At 38.4% G+C, this 17,176-nt stretch overlaps 1 protein-coding gene across 8 annotated transcripts in view; it reads right to left on the reverse strand.

Annotated features, from left to right (window-relative positions):
• The window catches only part of STAG2 (stromal antigen 2), an 83,472-nt gene that overhangs the window by 35,716 nt on the left and 30,580 nt on the right, over positions 1-17,176 (reverse strand). For all 8 annotated transcript variants that reach the window (XM_037407759.1, XM_037407756.1, XM_037407760.1 and 5 more), the window contains exons 2-6: positions 8,330-8,474; positions 6,203-6,281; positions 4,900-5,061; positions 2,048-2,144; positions 637-713 (exon numbers count right to left, since the gene is read on the reverse strand). In XM_037407759.1, the coding sequence (XP_037263656.1) occupies positions 637-713; positions 2,048-2,144; positions 4,900-5,061; positions 6,203-6,281; positions 8,330-8,373 (459 nt within the window). In that variant the 5' untranslated portion in view covers positions 8,374-8,474. The remainder of the gene's footprint in view (positions 1-636; positions 714-2,047; positions 2,145-4,899; positions 5,062-6,202; positions 6,282-8,329; positions 8,475-17,176) is intronic.

The following is a 17,176-nucleotide window of genomic DNA, read 5'->3' on the forward strand; positions in this document are numbered from 1 at the left end:
ACGCTACCTTTACATTCTTTGGAACACAGCGTATAAGAAATACCACTCGGAACTAAACCCACACACACAACAAGACCACCACCACCACCCAACAAAACCCTCGCCACAAACCTGAAACACAAAAAACATCCAAAAACCCAACGCCTCTCATTTACCCCAACACTCAGTGCAACAGAAAGTGTCAATGTAAAGGGAAAAAAAGTTCTAATTCCCCTGAAAGGCAAACCATTACTCCTCAACTGGAGAATAATCAAATTCAAATCTCCAAGATATGTATATTAATGAATGCACAGAAATACATTTAGCAACCATTTTGTAAGTTGAAGATGACATAAAGGCCTTACACACAGAGCAGGAATAAAGAGGCATCCCACACAGCCCCACAACAGGGGCTCCCATTATTCAAAAACTGAAAGTTGATACTGATTTCTTAAACCATTCATAAAACAAGTTACATACATGTAGAGCTTTACTTCTTAAGTCTCACAAGTTAGTGAAATAGGGGGGTTCAAGATTTTCATTCAGAAAATTCCTGTCATTTCCGCAGCTGACTTGTAGCAAAGTGATCCAGTAAGATTAGGACAGGTAAAATAAAAAAAATAGCATCAATACATTACCAGCACTTCATGAAATTACCTCATCAAATTCCTCAGTCATTTTTCGGATTATTTCAGAATTCTGCATGTGTCGGAACATCTCTGCTGTAACAACTCCTACAATTTAGATATTAGATTATTAGTACTTTTAATATGAAAGAGAGAGATAGCAGATGACATGCCTCCTGCTACAATGTAACAATGATCAATTTTCAGCTTACCTACAGATTATACATACAGTTTTTAACAAGTGTTCAAAATGTGTATTTTTTTATTTTAGCATCCATGTATAACAAGCGCTTGGCACCAATCCTTTTTCTAATATATACACATAGGTGTTATTTTCATTCTTTTTTAAGTGCGTTTGTCTGCATGTACACACTCATCTAGAATTTACTCATTTGCTCCTATTCAGAAGTCAAAGATACTTGTGCCAGACCTCTTCATCAGCTGAGAGCCTACACTAATCTGAAGTGACCTTTCAGGACTCAAGGATTCTAAATGGTATAAGACAATCTTGAACAGTTCTGTTGCTACTTATTATCTTCTGTACTGCAATAAACACAGTGATTTCACACAATTTCTATTTGTCTCAGCTTAAAATTGTTAGTGTAAATCGTTACATAAAATATATCTAAAGTTTACTGCAACTATACTGCAAAATTCATTACAAGGATCATCTCAGAAAGCATTAAAAGATTCTGGAGTTTTATCTGGTAACAATAATCAAAAGGTCACTGTTCTTGAAAGCATGGATAACCTCTGAGGAATGCTGTTAGCTTTCTGGAGATTTGTGCACATTAAAAGTTTATCAGGACAGAGAACACTTGAGAAGAACAAATTACATCCAGTCCTGCTCTATCAAGCGCAGTGATACCGCAGGGTCAGTTACTTTCTCCTCTTCAAAAGGAGGTGAGGGGGAAAGGAATGAAAGACATGGAAATGAGAAAAGAAAACCAGAAAACAAAGAAGAAAAAATACAGAAATAGAATCTTACTGTAGACAGACTACCATGAAGCTGTCCATAGTATCCTTCAAATCAAGCACCTTTAAAAAGTCTATGAAACAACCTTAAAACACTCAATGATAAGCAGTTGATTAATCCAAACTGGAATTCCAAGACTGAACAAGCTAAACTACCAATGTTTAAGAGAGAGAGATGGTTTCCTGAAATAACAGGAAAAGCAGAGACGGTTAAGTGCTAAGTGCCAGTACTGCATTCTCTCTGGTGTGAATACAAAAGGCTTACTCTACATTTTAAAATATAGTACAATATTTCTAATCCTCCTGCTCCCACCTTCAGAAATACTAGCTTAACTACAAGAACATAATAATGTAAACTAGCTGCAAGGATGGAGCAGTCCTACAGGACAAGTAACAATAAAAGGCAAAGAATGAAAATCATGCTACAATACCACTTAAACGGATGAGTAAACATTTCAGTATCTTACCTTTGCAGCCTGAACACTGAATAAAGAAGTTAATGAGATCAAGAAGTGCTATATCTCTGTCATGTTTGTATGACTCTATCCAGTCATCCACTACAGACTGAAAAGAAACAAATATAAAGGCACTTTATTTTTCATAATTGAAGACAGCCATTGTTATTTAACTGGTTTCCAGTAAGTGATTCTTGTTCCTTCCACAAATAAATTGAACTCTGTGGTTTTTTCAATTAATACAAAACAAAATGTTTGAATGATCCTTTACTGCCATAGACCAGTTTTCAAGAACTCCTTTTACTCTATAAAGATATCCAAGTAAGAAACTGACACCTAAACATAAAGTACAAGAATACCATATAGTCCTGCAGTAACTTTTTTGATGAAGAATGCAAAGGTAACTGCTGTATTTTAGAGAAGCAGGTTTTCTCTCTGCCCACCCAGTGACACTACTCTAAAGATACTACTCAGGTGTTCAGTTTCAACAGCTATAACTCCCTATACTCTTCAAAAATTCAACCCTTTGACAATCTGTGCTCCATACACATTACCCCTAAGAGCATGAACAGCACCACCTTACATTGTACGGACATTAATTATTCTGTATTCACTAAACCATATAGGAACAAAGTCATTTTACTGGAAAACCTTAAAGGGAAGCAAATTAATAGGAAACCTCCAATAATGATTTTGAGAAAGGGAATATAAACGCTATTATGTTTAAACCATCCATGTGTATGGTACAAACTGTCTACTGCAGAAGTCATAAAAACATACATCATCTAATTAATTTATTAATAAAGACACAAGAGACTCACTTTAGTATCAAGTTCTCAGCTTAGAGGTTTTTAGTATGTTCATACCCTGCCTTAAAATCTAGAGTCATTCTAATAAATTCTAAATAAAGAGAGCTGATGGAATAGTTCAGAACTTCCAGAAGACAACCAGACTGACTACATGTCTCCAATGCTTCCTATCTGTACCCGCAGTGCTTACTCTCACAGGCAATAATGCTGCGAGGACAAATAAAACATACTGCCACGCAGAAAGATTCCTGAACAGAGATACAGCTACTTCCCTCTTCCCTGAATTTAAGACTGTTTATAGTATGACACACAAGATTCCTCAGCAAGGCAAAAAGAGTGGAAAAATTCAAACTGGCATACACTTCGCAGTAGGAGCAGAACCCACAAACCAGTACTGATTCAATTGACCTGTGGGGAAGAGGGAAATAATCTAGGAAACATCTTAAATTAGGCTTACAAAGGTCACTGTGCAAGACCAGGGTAATGCTAGGAACAGGACAAATATTTCAGTTAGGCAGCCTTGCTTTCCGAATTTATTTTAAAGAACATCCAGCAAAATAGTTTCTCAAAACATTTTGTCTCAGTGGACGAACCATCTGTTTTTGTCAGAGAATAGACACTAACTCAGAAGGAGGTATGGAACCCCATTTAAAATAAAATCGAGTAAAAATTATTACCAAAATCTTATCAGGTGAGCAAGCGCTGAGGGCCACAGAGAAAAACTTCTTGAAACTAAGTGCTGAAGTGGACCTGACTTCAGAAACACTTTGAGATTTTTTCCTTCCTTAATTTTATAAAAATTTTGACTAAGATTCACTCTGTTACCCATGCTACCAATTCCCCAAATTCAACAGAGTAATCAGGCCTGGCAAAGGCCCATTTTGCTCCTGGAAAGCAAGAGATTTTTACTGTGTACCATTTTAAACAGTTCAGATGTCAAGAACATACAACTGCTGATAATTAGCTGAAAATGCAGCGCACACAGTAACAGTTAGAAAAGTACAGTTTTTCCACCCGTTCTGAAACACGGCAGAACAAAACAAATGACAGAACTATCACAATTTCTCCGCACAAATTCAAAGGAATCTGTTCTTTTTTACAAGCCTCAACTAAATTTCTCCCAAGTAATTCAGGCTTCAAGGTTCCCAGCTCTAATGCAGGTGCCTGCAAATCTTGAGAGGACTCCACATAGACCCAGCTTCTTCCCGCACATGGATCACAGAAGCTGGAAACTCTAGATTTCCAATCCCAAAGATAGTCCTTCTTCCAGGCTGCTGAGGAGTCACATGAGTGAGTCAGCAGGAAGGCTTCATGGCTGACAGGCTTACACTTTAACCCTCTCTCCACTGGAAGATTCACATAGTCAAACAAATGATTTACTGATTTAACTGAATTTTTTTAAAAGTGCAACATTTCTTAATAGACAGACTTCAGTCCTATTAGTAAATGCAGTGGAGAAAGTGCCTAAAGCAGACACTACTAACAGGTTAAGATTTCCTGTCCCAAATTCCACCCAAATAAGCATGTTATAATATACATTAGCCAAGTCAGCTTCATTAGAGTAGCCCTTAAGTTGTAGCTAGTAATTTTACTTTGGATGAGAGAAGAGAAGCAATTATCTCTTCTCAGATAATCTAAGCTCTGGGAGTATCTACAAACTGCAGATTTCTTGTTAAGTTATATGAGAACTATAAGCATAAGCCACATTTATATTTAGTTACACCCCCACCAAAAGGACTTTGAAGTCACATAATCTAAAATAACCTTTCTTCATTCAGAATCCTGTAAACTCACTTTGAATTTGTTTCAATTTCTTCATTATATGTGTGGTTATTCACATCTAATATTTAGAAATGAAAACTCAAGTTTGTTCACAATTAAACCTTAACAATGCAAAAATCACTTTTTCTAATCTTAATCTGCAACTAAAAAAAAACTATAAATTGAAGAAAAAAATTACTTTAGGCTTCATTTTCTTAAATTGTACGAACAGGATAATATTGTTATATTTAACGTGTATATTCATCCAAGTCATAGAGATATCCCAAGCCTTACCTGCATAGCACTCTTGCCCATTTTAACTACCTCAAACAGCATCATGTTTTCCACACCATTCTGTTGGTGATGTCCATTCATCCGATTCGGACCACCAGGTTTCCCTCCTCCGTTTCCACTTTTCCCCTTCTCTGCTGGTCCTTTTTTTCCTTTTTTACAGGTCTGCAATCACACACACACAGTAAGTTTTAATTGGGTATTATGTAGTAATTAAAAACACTTGAATCACTATTCACACATATACATGAGGCCTTTTGTTCTCAGGAACCAGATTTAATATCCAAAATTGAGAATAAAAGGTGATCTTGACTGATACAATGACCAGTGAGAATTCTACAGGTTCCACTTCCTCCCTCCCTCATTTAAAATCTTCTAGCAACTGAAAATGCCATTACTGATAGTGTATGTCACAAAGATTTTTCTCTTGTTTAAATTGTAAAACAGATTACACAGATTTTATTTAAAACAGCTATGGCAATTCCCTTAACACAAATCACCAAGTCTCCTCTGCAATTCATTAACCTTTTTTTTTAATATGAGCACACTGGCAAGTAGGGGTGAAGAAAAGCAGACAGGTTTCTTTGATTCCCCAAATCAAACATGACTTACATAAAGAAGAAAGAAAAAAACCTAAACAAATTAATTGACTGTTGTACTAAATTAGTTATCACCACTTCTTAATCACTAGGCACTGTATACTGGTACAGGTACACGGGGTGCTCGGCAGCCCCAGCACAGGCCAGCCAGCGTGCCCGTGTGTGCCACAGTAGCATAGAAGCCACATGTGAAGGGTGCCAAGACACTGGGAGGGCAGAAGCCACCCAGGGAGGGAGAACACATGTTCCATGAGGGGACAGAAGGGCTACTAACTGGGTTTAGACCTCCCCACTCGGGTAGTGTAACCTCCTGTCTGCAATCTAGAAAAAAACCCCAACCACTCTGAATTAAATTACTGGCTTCTGTTCACTTTTCAAATTAAGAGAGAGCCAGAATTGATGACACCAACCAAAAGAGAACCGTCTTAGCACCAAATTGAAGTACAGGATGGAACACACACAGAGACTAATCAAATCAAAGCTCAATCTTTTTCTCCCCCACCTCCCTTATGCCTTCACAGCACTAAGGAAACACCATGCAAATACTCAAGATGAAGCATTTCAATGCAAATACAAACATGAACCCTCTTGGCAGAACACTCGCATTTTCAGAAAATATTCCTAGCTCATTCAGCTTCAAAGCAAGCGTTGAACGCTTCAGCTCATAACAGTAAAAGTGTTTCAGTATCCCTATAAATGGAACATACTTTTCCTTTGCCTTGTTTTTGGTTTTTTCCTTCAATATCCTCAAAGTCTGTATCAGAAGAGAAGTGTGTTTCAGACTCCCTGCAAGGATAAAAAGACAAACTATTTACACATTCTGTCAGAAACGTTCTTAAAGACACTACATAAAGTCACATTATGCTCTCGCTCCAGTAAGTCAACTCTAACAGTGAACCTGCTTCTTCTTCTGTTTAAGTCTACTGTTGTTGAGGAACAAATTGGAGCACATCCTCACACTCACACCCTACCCTGCATGCTTCCTCCAAACAATTTACCTGGCAAAGACAGCTGTACAGGTTAAAAGTTTTAACCTGTTAAAAAGGTTAAAAGATTTAAAAGTAGGCAGAAAATAGCAACCAGTTGAGAACCTTGGTTGTGGCAGGTGACAAACACTACACCAGCTCAAAAAAAGCAAAGAGTACTACAAGTAGCTGCCACAAATACTTAAAAAAAAAATAGGGGGGGAAACTCAACAGGTAAAAAAAGAAAGCACCACCTTCCTTCACAACCAAAGTGTCTCAGCAGATCTCTTCATGCTAGCAGAAACTAAGTAAGCAGTTAAGAGGTATGCACTTCTGTTGAAAGGTGTGGGGAAAAAAAAGTTTAGGTGAGGTTTCTCCCTCAAAGATAATCTGTGGTTGTTTAGGCTTATAAGATAAAAAAATGTTAAAACAATATACAAACTTTCTCATTTGTTTAATTTCCTACATTGCTACAATACGCTGCATCAATACACAAATCCTTTATTGCCAGCATTGATGGGGTGTGGGTGGGTGTGAAATCACTGGAACGGTTCTGTATTTCTACATTTCCTGTAGAATACAATTTAAATAATGCTACTAGATCTTGTTTTAAACACATACATGCAGTACGATGAATTCCAGGTGCTACCAAAAATTCTGGATACACACTTGCTGAATTGTTTAACAATGCAATCATAAAGATGACCGGGGGCACAGGAAACCCATTCCCATGTATTTATAACATTCTAAAACAATCCAGAAACTTAAAATCTCTATCTATTGCAAGTGTCTGAAAGGGGCTTTCTGCCTTGTAACATGTATTTTGCTAATTCTAATTTTGTTGACTATGTACTCTGATACGGACTGAAGAAATCTCCAACCTTGGGCTGTGGGGGGTGGAGGGGAGTGCACAGAGAAAGAAAAAGGTGAGACATTCCTTCAACACTTCCTAGGTGGTGTTCTTTTCACAGGAAAGAACAGAACCCAAATTCCAAACATTTCACTAAGCAATGAACCATACCAACAGAGTAAAAAAACATTATAAACAGCCATAAAAACAGTATTTCACATTAAACCATCTTTCAATTTACCTTTATTTCTCCTTAAAAGGAATAAAAAACCCCCACACAAACAACCTCACTGATACAAAACCGTTTCTTTGTATCTTTTTAGATTTTATACCAATTTAATCCATTTCAACAGGCTGCCAATTTCTTGACAGTTAAAAGGTGTGGAAATGGACTCTCTTGGTCTGCTTAAGTGATCATTATCACTTTACTCCTCTGTCCAAAATGCAGTCTATACCCGATTTTACATCTTGGAAATGCCAACGTCTGTTTCTTAAAACTGTAGGGAGACGAGACACCCAATAAAATTAGGTCAACAGCATCAAGAAACTGATGCCCGAGGAAAGCTAAGACTTCGGTTTTAGCTGAAGATTTGGCATTGGGTATTTTAAATGTTAGGCAACCTGCTCCAGTTATTAAGGGCAAACTCCTCAACTACTTCCTCTCTTTCTATAAAGAAGCCTTAATAAAGGAAACTTTTGGTATTCCTAATCAAAGAGTTTCTTCTTCAAACATTTCATTTTGAAAGACAGAATCCTGAGAAGTACATCACATAAAGTGTCTGTCACAACAGCTTCCTACTAGCGAAGTTTAAAAGCCAATTTAAAATAATAAAGCACTTCTGAAGTAAGGCTGAATACTCAAGAAAAAATTCAAACTATGCTTTATCAACAGCTCAATAGAAAAAAATCTAGAACTCTATTCCCTCATTTTGTTTCCAAGATAAAACAAACCATATGCATCAACACTAGTAAAAGCCAGTACACTTAAAAATGAAACTACAAATTCTTAAAACACTTACTGAAGGAGAGTAAAATCAGTTGGTATTTCTGGAGCTGCTATCATTTCTTTATCATCTTCTGGAACACCACTGTATTAGAAAGATATTCAAAAACCAATTCGAAGTACAAGCTTACTTTTCTTTCTTCCTTTGTAACGGACAACTTCTGTAATAAAAAAAAAAAACAAAACAAACAAAACAGTTAAAGTTTTTCCACATAAGAAGGGGTAAAAAAGTTGGAAACACAGAAAATTTAAATCACACCACCCTGTTTCCAACCAAGCATTTTCCTCTTTAAAGATTTTATTTTTTTTACTCCTCCCATGATCCTGATACAAAGTACCTCCACAAATGTTAAAAGCATCACCCTCAAAGAAAATACATGAACATGGCCGGGGGGGGGCATGACATGGGGATAGGACAGGATGACACACCACCATTTTCTGAGTAGGGTGAGCAAACTGGAATAGTTTTCATTAACACCTTGCAAGTTCATAGCTGTTGTTTCTAAATCTATACCAGATTTAAATCTAACCATAACACCATGCACTGCAGAGCCCAGACTTACCAACACTAGGATATTTCCGGTTAACCAAAGCAAAACTGCATTTGATGTTAAATATAAAGCACAGTACAGGTGCATTTAAGGACATTATATATACCAACTTTGTATCTCCAATTTGTAAACTTCCATGACATTTTCCATAAAGATAAGGTCTTCTAACAAGTTCTTATTAGCAGCTGCTTCACAATTCCCGGTATTCTAGAGTTGATAAACCAGGCTTACAACAGTTTTAATATTTAAAGCACTTGACAAGACTTGAAGAATACAAAGGAACGTAATACTATCCACGTTATAAAGAATAACATCAGAAACAACACAGTCTTTTATCAAGAGAAGATAAAATGGTTATATACTTGCTTTTCAATTATAATATTGTTGCCTATTCATAAATTCTGTTATTTATCTAATTTTCCTATGTTTAAGGGGGGAAAAACTCACTGGATACTTCAAACGCAAGAATTAACCATGCAGGCTGAAGTTTTCTATGTCAATTGTCTGCCCCAGGCTAACTTTTATACAGTTGAATTAAGAAAGCATGATGTTCATGTATTTTAAAGATACAATAGCAAGGAGAAAAACTTTCAAAGTCTGCTGACTCTACAGCTTGCTGGAGTGATTAGGTATTTGAGGGAAAGATTTAATTTTGGCATGCTAAGCACATGTTGCTTAATGTCTGGTAGCTATGCTTCAGAGACTGTGTTTCAATTGAGCATGTAGATCGAGGCTGTACCTTTTTTTTCCTGCAAGTGCTTATTCCGAATGCTAGGGGCCACTGTAGCTTCCAGAATTTAGAGCGCTGAGAGAAACCATAAACCCTGAACTTACTACGTTCTCTTTCTTCATGTTTCACAAAATTACATACAAGCAGAGAATCAGAGTGGAAAGAAATAGTGGCAAAGAGAAAGAAGGTTTGAGATAGACCGGTGAATCTCAAGATAGTCTGCAAGTACTAAAGCATGTTCCATCCAGAACACAGCATTAGAAAAAAAAGCTTCAACAACATTGCTACTGCAGAATGGCAGCAACCTTTGTCACCCCATTCCTCCATTCTCCAAAACCACATGGGCACATGACCAGTGCACTTCATCCTCTCCTGCTCCATCTATACGCTCTCTTTAGCAAACAACCATGCACAGGCAAGGTAACATCCCCTCCCCACCATTCATCTTTGTAGGCTCTGCCATTCAATATCACCTGATTCAATTCCCCAATAAAATGGGTAAAATATACCTCAAGATTTTTTTTCCCCTGGATTATCAAGTTAAACTGGTTCAACAGTAGGTATCCGGAGAATGCATGGGAAACGCAAGACTGTATAGCCATGAGCAGGGGAGGGAAGAATGAAGCTCCCCTGTTTGGTGGCAAGCAGCTATTATACTACCCAGGCTGTCTGTAAAATGATCTGCTCAGTTGGTGACATATTGACATGCTCCACATTTTGGATTAGGTATATTTGGGAAAAAAAAAAAAAACAAACTTTGCTCTGATTACTATCAGATTTGAACTTGGGAAAATACCACAGCACAATTTAGTGCCTTTGTCATAAGGCTAGCACCTGCTCAGAGCTGTACCTCAGTAAGGGTGGGGGGAACAAAAAACTGAAAGAGATCCTGCCACACAAGTCCTTTTGGGGGTATGCTTGTGATTCAGTCTCAGCGCAAAGCAAAGATGCAAACTTCAAAAACCACACTGCTCAGTTTCAAGTTCAACCTGTCTATCAACATGTTACTTGACTTTTTCTAGGTTATAGATTTTTCAATGTTGAGAAGCAAGACATACTAAAGTGACAATCAGGATGTTTACATGCAAATTTTGTATCATGGCTCACTAATACTACCTATTCACAACACTATTACCTATTCCATAAAATTTGGAACCATAAAGAAACAAAGCAAATTAACCTCTTGTTCACAGAATTAAGAGATTTTTTGCTCCCTTCATGAAAAGCGAATTTGGTGTCCCACCAAATTTTGCAAAAAATCTCAATACAGTTTCTTACAGTCACCTAAGTATTTTAAAGAAATAATTAGTAAGGAAAGTATGAAAAAGGTTGGGTAAATGATTAAAGTGTATATGCTCTACATCAAACAAGTCAAATCACTTTATAAGAACTAGCTGGCTGCAGTTTATACCAACTTGAACTTTTTGTAAAAACCATTCATCTTGGTACAAACAACAAAACATGAAAGAAAACATGCACTGTTTGATCAGAATTACCTCATAAAATGGGAAAGAAATACCAAGTTCTTGCTAGATGTCCAAGTGTTGAGCTGCTTAGACTCACATTTCAAGAATTGTTTTTCTTGAAGGAACAAGAAACTTGGCCCTCGTGAGCGCAACTACATACCAGCATTATGGAAAACAGTAGCTACTGATTAATGTCTTGCAAGACTATATGAGGTAAGACTGTAAGGGATCTCCAGAGTCAAGCTCAGACTCCAACAGTGATCAAAAAGCCCCCTATATTTGTCCCAGTAAAGGATAATTTGAGAAGATTTACATACAGAATCACAGGACGGTCAGGGTTGGGAGGGACCTCTGGAGACCACCCAGTGCAGCCCCCTGCTACAGCAGGGTCACCTACAGCAGGTTGCACAGTCACGGCCAGGCGGGCTGGGAACGTCTCCAGAGCAGGAGCCCCCAGACCCTCTCTGGGCAGCCTGTCCCAGGGCTCTGCCGCCCTCGGGGTGAAGAACTCCTTCCTCCCGTTCAGCTGGAACCGCCTGTGCTGCGGTTTGTGCCCACTGCCTCTCGTCCTGTCGCTGGGCTCCACTGGGAAGAGCCCGGCCCCGTGTCTGTATACTTGCCCTTAGGATATTTGTACGTATCAGGTAAGATCCCCTCTTGGACTTCTCTCCAGGCTGCACAGGCCCAGCTCTCTCAGCCTACATGCAAAATATGACACGGACTTCTGATTCTCAACCAGCAGGGTCAATCTAGCCCAGTGTGCCTTCTCTGGCACTGGCCAACAGAAGCTGCCCAAGGAAGAACACATTTGCTTTGTTTGTATCAGCGGTTTCCCTTGAATACCTTCCCGGCATCCAGAAATAACTCGGGGATTTTTTCAGTCAAAGAGGCTGTGTTCCTATACTTTCTAACCCCTTACCAATATTTTTGCCATTAACATTTCCAATTACTTTTTGCACTCAATATTCAGCAGCGATGGTATCCCACACAGGAACTCCCACAGCCAAACTCTGTATTGCCAAGAGGCACATTTTTTTTCCTTTGAATTTACCACTTTCCAGTTTTATCTGATGTTCACTTGTTGGCATTGGTCATTCCTCATTATCCTTGATCTCTGTAAACACCTTCTGGAAATTCAGGGCTACTGCCAGCCACCTCTTCTTCATGCACATACTTGATGACTCATTCAAAGCACCCAGTTTGGAAAGTCAATGAGAAAGCAAAACGGTCCACATAATCATCCTATTAGAACTTTTAAAATATATCAAGTTCATCACAGTGCAGTCTGAAAAGAGGAAAGTGAAATTCTTGCAGGTACCATTCCAAACACTGAAAGTCTAAGTTATCTATTAAATGTGCTCTAAGAAGCAGATTATTTTAGTAAGTTAAATCTAAACTGAGGTGAGTCATAAAAAGCAGCTCTTCTTTAGGGTTTGTTTTGCATGTTCACAGAATTCCAACTTTAATTTTCCCAAGCAGACACTGAAATCTCTCAAGCCTGTGAAAACTTTCTGAAGTCACTCAACTTTGTGAAATCATAATTAAATTATTAACTATAAAAAGAAAATGTATCCTGCTGAAAGATCACAAGGTGGAGCTCTAGCCTAAAGCTAACTGAAGAAACTCCAAAAGACAGGTCATCCAGAGGTTGACCTAGTTATTTCTGTGCAATAAACTTTATAATAGATTGCTAAAACTGCAATAATATCGTGGCACATTTCCTTTAAATTTATATATAGATTACATAAAGACAGAAGATTCCTGTGTCTTTTCTGAAATAAATGCATATACGTATTTGATTCAATGACTCTTCCAGAGGTGGAAAGGCATACAGCTGCTGTAGTATGACTAGTCTCAGTATTTAGTTTTCAAAAGCAAGAAGAATTTTAAAATACATTTTAGTAGCAGAAGAAATGTATTCCTTTATTCTACCCTGCCATTTAAAATTCTGCCAACCAAAAGTTAATGAACTAAAAAACCACTGGAACAGTAGTAGTCCAGGAACACTAATCATACATAATGTTGACAACTCTAAATGTAAGAGGATTTCTATTTCTTTTGCCATTGGCAAATAATTGGCAAAATATTTCCATTTAAAATAATTTGACTGATAAAAGCAAGAGCTAAGCATGAAATGCTTTAAAGAACTCCAATGTGTCTTCACTGAAAAACAATTCAGAGTTTTAAAATGTTATTTTTCCCTAATACCAAATTAATTATTCATGTATGGTTGTGATTAACTCAAATATACTGGCCAAACATTCAGATCTGAGAGAAGCTGACGAAGTTCACCAGCACAATTCACACAATAATACATATGCCATCAGCAACCTGTCCTCTCACTATTTGTTACATGCACAAATAGGCTAAACAAACATTAATGTAATTCAGTAAGCAGCCTTTGTTAAAAGAACATACCTATATATACACACACACGTGATACAAAGAATCACAAGATCTGTCCCAGAAGCTTGTGTTCATACACTTGTGTAAACGCAGTAACTAGACTATTACTTTACAAGCTCACAGCAAGGTGTTTCAGGTAGGTGGGTTCTGGTTTGAGGCAAGTTCCGTACACACACACTTGGTGGTTGTTGCTGCTGCTTGGCATCTATTACCTGGAAGTTTTATAAGGCAAATCGGTAGAGTGGTTCATTTTTCTGGGGAAGGCTGAGATGAAAATTTTAAAAATGGCTATGTGGCCAAGACAAAGATTTTGAAAATACAAGATGGCTGTTCAGAGATGTGTTGATTTTCCCTTGTAATTCAATCTTCTGTAAAATCAAGGGCCTCACTTTCTTCACTAAGAAATTAGAATTTCAAAAATTGTGATATTGAAGTGTGTGGCTGAAGTTCATCTCTGAATTATTTATCTATCCATGAATGAGAGATGCTGATGCTTCAGAACCAATTATGCAGCAGCAACAGTTAAAATGCTAGTCAGATAAAGGACCAGAAGTAAGTCCATATTGTCCTTTAACTATTTTAGAAGAGAAAGACATTATCAACTACTTTATGCCCCTCCTTTTCTGAGAGATTAGAACATGTCTAACCTTGTATAAAATAAGGTTTGTTTGTTTGGGGGTTTTTCTCCCCTATTAAGTGGGGTTTTAAGTAAGATTTTGAGCAACTGCATGACATTCCCTACAAGCCTGAAAAGGTATGTTATTTCTACTAATATTACACAGTATTTCAGCTACCAACAAGCTTTAAAGCAATTCTGTAATTTGAGTAAAATACAGGAAACATACTTCAAGTAGCATTCTGTATGGTAACAACTGTAATGTGATTTAGTTATACCATATCAGCAGTTTTGATCACATTATGACAGCATAATCAAAACTAAACTGAACAACAATGCAATTAATACCTTTAGATGTGTGGTTATTTTTGTGCTGTTGCTTAACAAATGAGACTTGTAATTCCTTTACAAGATGACCTGAACTAGACATCATCATCTACATTCTTCCATGCTTACCAGCAGAGACATGGTCTGTCTACACATTAACAGTCCATGGTGCCAAAATCACTGAACAGTTAAGACTCCAAAGAACCTAAATGACCTAATTTATACAGGTCTTATCTTTTCAGACTCTTTCTCCACAATTAATTTTTTTCTCAACTTCCATTTCAGCCCCCTCCACACCACTTCCGTCCACCCATCTCTCTTCAAGCTTTCAAAGAATGAAAAAGCAACATTATAGTGACTGTTGCTATTATGCCATCACACCACCATTTTTATTTCCCGGCCTGCTCTTCGTTCAATTTTTATAACATTTACTCTTTAGTTCACGCAACAAGTCTGCTGATTAAGTGGAAAAAAGCCACATGCTTTTCTGACACTGCGGGCTGCTGCTGAAAGCAGTAGTCTTTCCTTCCCACTCCCCAAACACACAGGGAAGTTTTTGCTCCCTTCTAGCACTGAAATGAACAAGCTACAAGCAAATGATGAAAACAAAACCCTTTCCTCCCCCCCCCCCCCCCCCCACAAGTAGCTCTCCATTGGATCAGCCAACTGCATCAACTCCTCCTGCAGCCAGACAAGTCACTGGATGTAGTATCAGAGGCAGCTCTGCCAGCGTCAGTGCATCACCAGGAGGGGCAGAGCTCTGCGGCAACGCAGGACCAGACACACCGAAGTGGCAAAGTCAAGTCTTTGCACAGCTACTGCTGATATTCCTTTCCTTCCCTTCCCCTGGGAGAGGCCACAGCCAACGGCCTGCTGTTCCCTGGCTCCGGCAGAGCAAAGCAGGCAGCAAGGCCCAGATCCCCCCCGGGCTCCCACCCCTTCGCACCTGGCTACTCGCCCAGGAGGGAGGCAGCCCTGCAGGTCAGCACCTCACCTGGGACCCGCGCTCACACGGAGGCAGCATGTTGTACCTGTAGATCCATCAGGCACCTGCCCAGTCTGAGCCGTCTCCATCTCAAAGCATTCTCCTTACTCCTTTTTCACACACATTTCATTTCCTACATTTTCACTATATTTTTTATGTGCAGATTGCACACACATACCCATTCGTATCCTAGCAGCCTTCAGACAAGTAGCCCAGCTAACGGCTGATGGGGACCACCAGAACCTGGGGAGACCACCAGCCAGGAAACAGCCAAGCACAAGAAAACACAGGTCCCCAGAGGTAATGCACTCATAAGTAAACAGAAAGCAAACTTTGTTTTCACTGTTTAATGCTGTGAAAGCAAAAGATTAAACAGGCTTTATTTTGAGAAGAAGAAAAAACACCCCAACATTTAAAAGGCATATGAAAAGAGTCAGGCGAAAACCTAAACTGAAGGCTGAGACTGTACCCCAAGTTGAAAGACTTGAAAAGCGAGTAACATACAAGGACCTCTGCACCAACTTAGTAACACTGACAACCTCCTCAACTTCACCATCAGATAGTCCCCCTCAGTAAAAGTTATTCTTTGGACTTCTGCTGTTTTTATTAAATATGTGGAAAAACTATTACGGGAAGAAAAGAGCTTGCTACAGTGCCTCACAACCATAGGATTACTCATTAGAGTACCATTAATAACATCAGTATCTTCAGCGCAGTAAGTTAAAATACTACTACAAAATATAAACAGTTATGGTTTCAATCACATGAGGGTTTTATATTGGTATTTAGTAATTTACATGGTCCAGTAAAATGTGGGTTTAAAACACTGGACATAAGCATTACAGAATACTGAAAAATTAGTCAACTGTACAATAAATGCAAATATTACCCTTATTAAAGGGAAAACCACCCATATTACTCTCTAATGAGTCTCCCCAACAGTATTCCTGAGCTTTATTAAAACACACCTGAAATTCCCATACATCTTTAAAATGGTTTGATTTCGGATGTCTTTTAAAAAAGGCAAAGGTAAGATAACAAAAGTAGAAGTTACACCTCATTGTGTCTGTCACATATTTTCCTGCCAAAAAAGAGATGGCTTCCAGATGTTGCAGTCTGCGTGGAAAATGAGGCTCTTAGGAAGAATAAAAGCCAAGTCGGATGACAACCAAGATTTATTTAAAAAAAAAAAAAAGAAAGAAAAAAGGAAAAAGCCACATATGCTTACTTAAACAAGCCAAAAGAGGAGTACTAATTAATTTATGATACAGGGCAAGTACACCTCCCAGCTGTGTAAATGCCCTGTATTTCCAGACTAAACTACAGAATACATCAATATGCCCCTGGCACACTGTTTTTTTCCAAAAATGTAGTCCTTTGCACATCCCCTCAAAATTCTGGCTGTTGTAAAAGCTAGGGATGAAGATGCACATGCCGTGTCCAAGCAGCTAACTAGCTACACAGTAAAAGCCTAGAACTGATTTGGCATTGTTCAAATGTGCAGCCAACAGCGATGAATTCAGTTCACGTGGCAGAGGCAGGTTTTTCCAATTGACAAGGTATCCCATCCAGCAAGTTTTTATTTTTAGTTCTTCCACTGATTGGTGTGAGCCTGCAAGCTGCCTTGTTTTACAGGAGCCTCAGCTTCCCCTCCTACCATATAGCTTTTCCCCTTTGGAAAGTCTAGGTCACTAAGGCTTTGTGACCAAAAATTTGCTTGTGCATTTCTAACAACTGCATTTGATTATAAATTCTGGAGGGGGGACTACACAGTACATACTG

The sequence above is a fragment of the Falco rusticolus genome, chromosome 14, assembly GCF_015220075.1.
Source record: "Falco rusticolus isolate bFalRus1 chromosome 14, bFalRus1.pri, whole genome shotgun sequence".
Lineage (NCBI taxonomy): Eukaryota > Metazoa > Chordata > Aves > Falconiformes > Falconidae > Falco > Falco rusticolus.